This window comes from Phaseolus vulgaris, chromosome 5 (genome assembly GCF_051622355.1).
Source record: "Phaseolus vulgaris cultivar YP4 chromosome 5, ASM5162235v1, whole genome shotgun sequence".
Lineage (NCBI taxonomy): Eukaryota > Viridiplantae > Streptophyta > Magnoliopsida > Fabales > Fabaceae > Phaseolus > Phaseolus vulgaris.
This window is the reverse complement of record NC_143502.1, coordinates 3,185,436-3,195,315: the sequence shown is the minus strand read 5'-3', so window position 1 is coordinate 3,195,315 and position 9,880 is coordinate 3,185,436. Positions and strand designations below refer to the sequence as shown.

General features: G+C 34.6%; 3 protein-coding genes across 3 annotated transcripts; 2 read left to right on the top strand and 1 right to left on the bottom strand.

Moving 5' to 3' along the window:
- Window positions 1-2,048: 2,048 nt before the first annotated feature.
- LOC137836214 (GRAS family protein TF80) lies at window positions 2,049-3,502 on the top strand. Its single transcript, XM_068645058.2, has one exon. It carries the CDS (start codon window positions 2,055-2,057, stop codon window positions 3,354-3,356), a length of 1,302 nt encoding a protein of 433 aa, XP_068501159.2. The 5' UTR covers window positions 2,049-2,054; the 3' UTR covers window positions 3,357-3,502.
- Window positions 3,503-6,174: 2,672 nt separating this feature from the next.
- On the top strand, window positions 6,175-7,425 carry LOC137836138 (GRAS family protein TF80). The gene has a single exon (XM_068644994.2). The coding sequence runs from the start codon at window positions 6,175-6,177 to the stop codon at window positions 7,423-7,425; it is 1,251 nt and encodes a 416-aa protein (XP_068501095.2).
- Window positions 7,426-8,720: 1,295 nt separating this feature from the next.
- LOC137834844 (dirigent protein 21) lies at window positions 8,721-9,659 on the bottom strand. Its single transcript, XM_068643064.2, has one exon. The coding sequence runs from the start codon at window positions 9,606-9,608 to the stop codon at window positions 9,033-9,035; it is 576 nt and encodes a 191-aa protein (XP_068499165.1). The 5' UTR covers window positions 9,609-9,659; the 3' UTR covers window positions 8,721-9,032.
- Window positions 9,660-9,880: the final 221 nt, after the last annotated feature.

Below are 9,880 nucleotides of genomic sequence, written 5' to 3'. Positions count from 1 at the left end.
GTAGGTCTACATTTAATTATAATCATAATGTACTTAAATTTCACCAAAAATTCTCTTGAAAAATGAGTGGTGGGCATACATACTTTTTAACATTGTTTCTTCGATTTAAATTATGTTTTTGTACTAAAATTTGCAATTTTTAGTTTTCTTTATTTTTTTATTCATAATTTTGATTTCTCAATTTTTTCCCGAGTTTAGGCTTCATATTTTAGAAAATTCACAATTTTATCTTATATTCAGTTTCACCTATTTTATTTTGATCAGATGAAACTTAAGACCTAACATATTTATTTAAGGTTACAATAAAAAATGTAATTTTAATAACAAAAAATAAAATCTAAAAAAATGTAAATATGAGAATTAAAGTGAAATTACAAATTAATTAAAATCTGGAAACTATAATCATAAAATAAAATATAGAAAATTAAAATCAAAGCTTAGGAATTAAAAGAGAAAATTATAATATATCATATTATTTTTAGTTAAGCCCGTTAATGAAATATATGATTTTCTCTAAATCATGTACAACATATCATCATCTATTAAAGAGTATCTCTTGAAGAGTTTAGTGTGACAGTTAGACAGTCTAATATGATGAAGAAGAAGATTGTGTACTAAAGATCTTCTAATAATCTAGTACTTATTTGTTATAATTATTTTAACAGTTTTGTTTCTGAATGATGTTTTATATAGAGTTTTTATGGACTCAGTCAACACACCAAAATTGAGAGAGTTCTCTTTATATAGACCTTCTATTCTCAATGAAATTTTTTGTTTTCTTATTTTATTATTGTTGAGAATCCAAGACAATGTATATAGAATATATTTACTCTCATAGTTGGTTTTAATGAATATTTCTGTCAGAAGCAGAAAATATTTTATATCATTTGTTTGTTTTTATCTTATTTGTGGTTTTATCTGTTGTGGCAATTAAAAACCAGTTAAATACATGAAGATGATTAGCAAAGTTGATCACTGATATTGGAGTCACAAACAAAATATATAAGATAAAAATTCAGCTTATGTTTTAGTGAAACAAAATATACCATAAAAAATTCAACTGAGAAAATTTGAACACATTTTCCTCTCAAACTCAGGTATTGACTTGTTTGTTCTTTGCTTTGTCCAAGGAGAAGTCACCAAGTGAATTGTGTAGCCTTCAACATGAATCCAATTTTGTTTTGGAGGATCTTCCTAAGGTTTTCCTTGCTATCCTCATCATCTACCACTATGGAACAACTATGGCCTGTTTGGACATGCTTGTATTTGACAATGATACCTGTTTTGGCCAGCACTAAAATCTTGTACTCTACAAACAGACAAATCTGGGTAGAGAGGACCCAACAATTCAGAAACTGCATATTCCTTGCTGCACCAGAAGGATGACAAATTAGAGGTGACATTATCAACCCTTTTTCTTGTACATTTTTTATTTCTGAGAAACTCTTCAAGACAAGAGCTTCAATTCAACTAACTTATAAAACCCCTCATAACAAACACTTCAGAGCTTTGCAACTAGCCGGGGAACAGTTTTTGGATTTTTGGTTTAGTTGCTCTTAGAGGCTTTTTTGGAGTTGTTGGTGTCACTATTTGAAGTTATTAATTTGAAGTTGTTGGTGTCACTATTGATCTGCTGTCCAAGTTTCACCTTATGGACTCAGGTAATGATTTTTTTTGTTTGTTTTCATGGCTAAAGAAAATGCTGCATTAAGAACAGAAAACAATAGAAAGAAAGTTTAAACTGTTCATATGGTTCACTTGGTTTTCTTAATGTGATTTGTAAATAGTTGTTTAAAAGTTTTAAGAAGTGTAAGAAGTAATGGAAAGAAATCCAGAGCACAGCATTGTAAGAAGTGTAAAACTAAAGTCACCAAAACAGAAGTGAAATTCTGAACTAAAAGAAATAAGTAACCAACCAGGATGTGTGGACTCAGGTGCATGATAAGTTGATCAATTAGTCAGTATGAGGGGAATGAACTTTTTTTTCATCCTTATGGGGTCTTACTTTTGCTAATCCAACTGTTGTGGATTGAATAGGTTCACCATATCAATGGATGAGGGAGCTGAGATGGGACTCCCAGGGATTAAATCCAATAAGCCTTCTCATTGACTGTGCCAAATGTGTTGCATCTGGAAGCATTAAGAATGCAGATATTGGCCTTGAGTACATATCTCAGATTTCATCTCCTGATGGTAATGCAGTGCAGAGGATGGTGAGTTATTTCAGTGAAGCACTTGGATACAGGATAATAAAACATTTGCCAGGTGTATACAAATCTATCAATCCCTCAAAAACATCACTATCTTCAGAAGATATCCTTGTTCAGAAATACTTCTATGAATTGTGTCCCTTTTTGAAGTTTTCATACCTGATCACAAACCAAGCCATTGTGGAGGCCATGGAATGTGAAAAGGTGGTTCATATTATTGATCTCCATTGTTGTGAGCCAGCTCAATGGATAGATCTTCTACTCACTTTCAAAAACCGTCAGGGAGGTCCACCCCATCTGAAAATTACAGGCATTCATGAGACGAAAGAAGTCTTAGACCAGATGAACTTTCATTTGACATCTGAAGCTGGGAATTTGGATTTTCCTTTACAGTTCTATCCAGTTGTTAGCAAACTAGAAGATGTTGACTTTGAGAAGTTGCCTGTTAAGACAGGAGATGCTATTGCAATAACTTCAGTTCTTCAGCTGCATTCGCTTCTTTCCACTGATGATGACATGGCAGGAAGAATCTCCCCAGCCGCAGCAGCATCTATGAATCTGCAGAGAGCAGTGCATATGGGGCAAAGAACTTTTGCTGAGTGGCTTGAGAGAGATATGATCAATGCATATATCTTGAGTCCTGATTCTGCATTGTCACCTCTTTCCTTTGGTGCCTCACCTAAGATGGGGATTTTTCTGAACGCCATGAGAAAGCTCCAACCAAAACTGGTAGTGGTTACTGAACAAGAATCAAATCTGAATGGATCAAATTTGATGGAGAGAGTTGATAGAGCATTGTACTTTTACAGTGCCTTGTTTGACTGCTTGGACTCTACTGTAATGAGAACATCAGTTGAGAGGCAAAAACTTGAGAGGATGCTTCTTGGAGAACAGATAAAAAACATCATTGCTTGTGAGGGAGTTGATAGAAAAGAAAGACATGAGAAACTCGAAAAATGGATTCGAAGGCTTGAAATGGCTGGTTTTGTAAAGGTACCTTTGAGCTACAATGGGAGGATAGAAGCAAAGAATCTGTTGCAGAGATATAGTAGTAAATACAAATTTAGAGAAGAGAATGATTGTTTGCTTGTCTGCTGGAGCGATAGGCCATTGTTTTCTGTATCAGCTTGGAGTTTTAAGAGATGAATGTTCATATATGTGCTGGATATAAAAGACCCTTGCATTGCCATGGATTTCAAGAGGTTTAAAATGAAGTAATAAACAAGACAAGAAGGTGGATGGTTTTTGTTTTCATCTTTTTTCTTTTGTAGGTTTTAATTGTTTCTATGTATAAAGGGTTTTACATTTTTGTTCTCTAGAGTAGAGCTGGTGATGATTTGAAATAGCCAAACAACAAATCCATCTTGTATTCCTCTTGATGTTAATATCCATTCATTTTAGTAAAATATCCACTTTTAATCCTCACCTGGGTTAATATGCAAACAAAATTTGTTTATATCACTGCACTTGGTTTGTATCTTTTTCAGTGATATCAGCAAATATAACATTAGCTAAAACTCATTTTTGTTTACAACAGCTGAAAATAAAAATGCAAAATATTTATAAGAAAAGGGCATAGTTTTGCCCAAGGAATATTTGAGTATGTATGTTACTTCAATGTGTTTGGCTGTGCCATGAAACATTGGATAGGATAAGACAGTGTGCTAAAAGGAACTCTTGTACCTTAGTTGAAATATATATGTTTTTTCTTCGTTTTATTTATTTAAGCCATTCCCCTTAAGGTTATAGTGCCACAGACAATACGAATTGGTAATTAGTGTTTGAATCCTTTGGTTTAAATATAAAACTACTATTTGACATTAGATGACATGAGTTCAATGCATCCTTTAAAAATTCTGGTCTAGAGTGAACAATGTGCCAATACCAAAATATTTTGAAGATATGAATCTGTTATTCAACAAAAATCAGAAGGCTTCTGTTCAGATATCTAAAATGTTTCCATTGAACAGTTGAATCTTACATAAAATATAAGTTTTGATCATTAAAGGGCCATGTCTGCAAATCATTTCTAGTTTTATGTTCTGTGGAAATGTATTGTAATGTTTCATATTCTGTTTCATGTGTTAAACTGGCGTAGTTATATTAAAAATCTGTGTTTTCAACCTTCAATTATAACTATTTTGGTATGGAAGTTTGGATAACCACTAGATTTAACCGATTCACATGTCCATAATCTCATGAAATACTCATCATGTTCAGCATTGCTTTTGAAAGGACTCTTGCTTCTATGTGGTTACATTGCATATATTTTAGTAGATTTCCATGTCCAAATAGGAAAGTTACAAAATATCAGCCTTTGCTTTCTCCTCCGGTATATAGCATTGTTTAGACCTATAGTTGATGACTTTAATTTTACACAAGAAGGTGGAGTGTCTCAAAGCACAAGGCAACTTTGTTTGAATGCTGCTCCCCTTGTAGTATACTATACAAAAACTATGTTTATCCTAAAGATAAAATTTATGCTATTCACAAATTTGCTAGAACCATGTTAGTAATTATCTTACGATTTAGGATACAAATCGATTCGGTTTCGAAAGTTTGCGATACGATTAGTAAGAATAATTATTTTTACTCTTGTATACAGTTGTATCGTGTGGATTGTATCATGAATTGTATGAGTTGTGAGATGGTTTCGTATCGCGTCTTGTATTTTATTCTGAATTTAGGTGTGAATGGGTCGGATCGATTGAATTAGTTTTATAAAAATCCTAATTTTAATTTTTTTTCTTTCATTTAACAAAGGAGTTGAACCATATAATCTAGTCCAATCCAACCATTATAATATTAACCTAATTTGGTGAGTAATACAATCACTCTTTTTTTTATCATGATTGTGATTATTAATTATATTTTTGTATGTTTTATGTTATATTTTTTAAATGTTTATGAATCTTACATTTATTTGAAATATAAGCTCTCCAAATTCATGATAGATTCAACTACCGTTATAACATTTTTACACAAATCAACATATTATATTTTATCTACGTTTGGTCTCTTAGGAGTTGTCTCATCCCTCCATAAACTAGGGAGTAATAATGACACCATGTTTGTCTCCTTTGCAAACAAACTTCTTCTAACAATGTCCTTATCTGTGACTACCTTTTATATGCAGCCAAACAATAATGGTTTTGGAGGCTTTAATGACTAACGTGGAAACATCTACTTTCACACACACCAAGACACTAAGATGCAAGGAACCGTTTCTCATCTTATTGGGTGAAGCAACCAATTATGGTCGAAATCAATGGTGACAAGACCAACTCTTTTCATTGTTGCTAACTATGCAGCTACCGATCATGACAAGATTTTTAACTTCTACTGCCTTACTTACCCCCATGAAACCCAATATCATGTTCTCTATGAAGCCTTACTTGCCCTTATAGGAACTTTGGATGCTCTTGGATGTTCATCTGTGTTCTTCAATAGGATTGGCAATGTAGTGACAAGTCGAGAGGTTGCTTGCTGGTGTACATTGTCTTTTGGATGCCCAAGGACCAACTCATGGACACAGGTAATACTCTCACTACAGAGTAAAACACTTACATATCCCACATGTAACCTTGTTTTCCTACAAATTTACAACATTTTACATGGTAATAATGTGTTAATCTACTAAAAGTGCTAGAAAAAATTGTTCTTTGTTCTTTGGCCTTGTATCTTTTTCTTGTCACCAACTCCTTATGAAAGCTTAAGTTACCGTTAAAGGTTATTAATGTCTAAGATCATGTCAAGGATGAACTATCTCAAAAGCTTAAGCTTGTGAATAGAAAATTTATGTCTAACAAATTTATGTACTTGTTGTCAATATTTGTGCACGAATTAAATTTGACTTGGAATACTTGTGAGTTTGGAACACTCTTAATGTATTTGTAGTGCTCTTTTCCAGTTTTTCTGATAAATCTCTTGTATATTAGATTCACCATACCCGTGGCTCAAAGATATGAATGGGGAGGATAGGGATAAATACCTGGCTCGTATTCTTAATGCCTGTGCCAAGTTTATTGAATCAGGAAGCATCATGAATGCAGATACTGGACTGGACTATATTGCTCACATTGCCTCCCCTTATGGTGATGCAATGCAAAGGGTAGCTACCTATATCAGTGAGGGTCTAGCTTTCCAAGTCCTGAAAAATTTGCAGGGAGTACCTAAAGCTGTTAATCTGTCAAAAACAATGTCAACCTCGGAAGAACAACTTGTTAAGAAGACATTCTATGACTTGTATCCATTTTTAAAGACTGCATATGTAATCACTAGCCATGCCATTGCTGAAGCTATTGAAGGAGAAGATGAGGTCCACGTCATTGATCTTGGTGCATCTGATGCTGCTCAGTGGATTTATCTTATGCATAGATTAAAAGAAAGCCAAAAGAGCCCCACAGTTCTGAAAATCACAGGCATACATGAGAAGGAGGAAATTCTAGAGGAAGTGGCCACTCAACTAAGAGTAGAAGCTAAAAGTTTGCATTTCAATCTCCAATTCAATGCTATTGTAAGCACTTTGGAGAATCTTGACCTTGAAGAATTGCCTGTGCAGAAAGGAGAGCCTCTTGTAATCAGCTCAGTGCTTCAGCTGCACACTCTTCTGGCCACTGATGATGCAATGGTCTGCATCAGGAGCTCGCAGGAAGAACCAATGCATCAAAGGACATTTGCTGAGATGCTTGGGAAGCAAAAGACCAACCCCAGTTCTGAATCATCGTTGTTACAGCTTCCTCTGTGTGCTACTTCAACAAAGATGATGCACTTTCTAAATGGCCTGTGGAAACTCCAACCTAGAGTGATGGTGGTTACTGAACAAGAATCCAATGTCAATGGTTCTTTGACAGAAAGGGTTGACAAAGCATTGGACTTTTACGGTGCATTGTTCAACTGTTTGGAGTCAACTGTTTCAACAACACTAGTAGAGAGAATCATCATGGAGAGGACTCTACTAGGACAAGAAATAAAGAACATTGTTGCAGGTGAAGGAGTTGAGAGAAAGGAGAGGCATGAGAAATTTGAGACTTGGATCCCAAAGCTAGAAATGGCCGGGTTTGAGAAGAAACATATTAGCCATCATGGGATGATGCAAGCAACAAAACAGTTGCATGGTTATGGAAATGGATACAAGCTTTGTCCGGAGAATAATTGTTTGTTTGTATGCTGGAATGATAAGCCACTATTTTCTGTGTCAGCCTGGACAGTTTAGAAGATGAATAACATGGTTATGTAGGAAGGTGTATTGCTATGGCTTCCACACATTTGAAAAGCATAAGCTAAAATGAAATTCAGTTATATAGGTTGCATTCACTTATATATATACTATAATTGGATCTTATTTAGTTGAGATAAGATAGACTCTTCAATATCATGTGTCTAGGATTTTGTGTAAAGGGTCGTGTTTTTTCAATTTCTCTTTTTAAGTGATGAACCCTACAGAAAAATCAATCTACCCTTTTGTTTGAGACAATTTTCTTCAATTGTTCGGTGGTGATTCAATTAGCAACAAGCTTGTTTTACAATTAGACGACAATGTTTTTTAATAGAAATTCGCAACATATTGATATATACAAATGATAGATCAAATTCCTCTCAAAGTAACTTCTGACAATAGTTACTTCTCATTCTCATCCTTCATTTTCTCTTAATTGGTCATAAAGTGTTATTTATTAAAAAAAAATTAGGACTAATTCATCTTTAAAATCACGAGGTGAAGATAGATATACTACTCAAGTAGTTCTCTTATGCATCTTGGATTTTCAAGCATCCAAAGTCATCTTCTCTTAAACAGGGTAATAATAGAAATCGAGAACTCTGCAATTAGAGGTATATTATTTAAGATCTGAGATTTTACTATATACAAAATTTAAACAAGTTTATAAATAGGTTAGAGCTATCTATTCTTTGAATCCATGATTATATTTATTGGATTATGAATATCCACGAGTCTTTTTTAACTGTTGGAAGATCAAAGTATATTTTGAGAGAAAAACTTGGAAATAGTTACACTGCAGAGGCCATGAGATTCTGAAATGTGTTAGATTATTGGATTACCTTCTAACATTCAAGTATTGATAAAGAAGTGGTAGTTGTGTGATTCTGAAACCAATTGAATTATACATGTAGTATTGCTCAAATGTTGAAATCAGGTCAAGCATTAAATTGATCCTCAAATGATGGTGGATCAATGAGTATTCGAATGAAAGAGAAACAAAAACACTTCTTTCATCCAGAGTTATATTGCTATATGGGAAAAACAACAATAACCCAAATATGGTAGTATTAAATACAAAAATTAATAAAAAAATTTAGATATTTTATAATACCAGTGGATTTAATTTTATAGATAAAACTTCAAGTGATTCACATTAATTTTTCCAACTGTTGCACACTGCACAGGTTTTCATGCATGAACAAGTCAAACATAAACCCAGAATGCATACATCCAAATTAAAACTATTTTCAATAGCTATATGAAACACAGATCATCCGAAAGTTCAAAAGTGAATCCAAAAAACTCAGAATAAGCCATTGATATTTCAGAGTAAGAGATCTTGCTCCATTACCTAACCAAAGAGCAAGTACATCACCACTAATAAAAAGTTGGTGGCTACCACTGATCCACAAAATACATTCTGGAATTTATCAACATTCTCCGGAAGAAAAAAATGCTAATAAACCCTGAGAAACCAAAACCATTAAAAAGAGCTACAAATAGCTTACTGAAACTCCAAAAAAAATTCAACTTTTTTTGTTCTAGATGAAACCCAGATGCATGATGAATCCCAAAACCCACAACAAATCTGGTAGACGACATTAGCCATGGCGCACAGTGAGATTGTACTCCACCACAAAATGCTCAGGGGTAGAAAGGTGTTCGACACTGTTGGCTATAGCATAGCCAGTGGCGAATCTGAAGACGCCAGTGCCACCAACGATGGGCATCTCTCTGTTCTGCTCCGCTATGGGGTTCCTCCCGAGCATGCTCAATGAGCTTCCAGCGTAGTCCCCTTCCTTGAAAGCGAAGTTGATGAGCATGAAGGTGCCCAGATCGTTGAGAGAGGCCAGGCCAAAGAGCCCCTGGGCCCTCCCAACGGGCTTGGAGCTGAGCTCCGGGCCTTCCGTCATGGGATCGTCCATGACGAAAGTGGTGCCGAAGCCGTTGGGGACGTTCTTGGGGGTGTCGACGATCTGCACGATGGAGGGGTTGTTGGCGGTTCGAAGATCATGGTAGAAGAAGTGGATGTGGGTCTGCTTCTGCGAAGATTGGTGAGTCTGTGAGGGAAGTTTGATGTGGGACTGATGAGAGAATGATGCGTGAAGATGAAATGGGAGTGTGGAGAAGAGAGTGAGAGAGAGAAGGAACAAGAATCTAAGAGGAACAACAACCATTGTTGTGTTCTTAGGTCTTAGATTGTTGAAGATGGTTGTTGTGTTTGGATAAAGTGTTCACTTATAGAAAAAGAAGAAATAGCATTTCATATTTGTTTCATTTTTTTATTACCCATGTATTTCTCGAGCTAAGTTATTGAAGACTAAAATAATATATATGAGACACTTCTCATGTGCAAAACGTCAAATTCAAGTTCTGGACACGTGTAAGTTTATATTATAACTTGTGCTTAAATCGTGAAAATATCTTTTTATTTTCATTAGAAATACAT

Bases quoted from the DNA above. Each gene is read 5' to 3' on its own strand.
- LOC137836214 (XM_068645058.2), top strand. From the start codon at position 2,055: ATGAGGGAGCTGAGATGGGACTCCCAGGGATTAAATCCAATAAGCCTT.
- LOC137836138 (XM_068644994.2), top strand. From the start codon at position 6,175: ATGAATGGGGAGGATAGGGATAAATACCTGGCTCGTATTCTTAATGCC.
- LOC137834844 (XM_068643064.2), bottom strand. From the start codon at position 9,608: ATGGTTGTTGTTCCTCTTAGATTCTTGTTCCTTCTCTCTCTCACTCTC.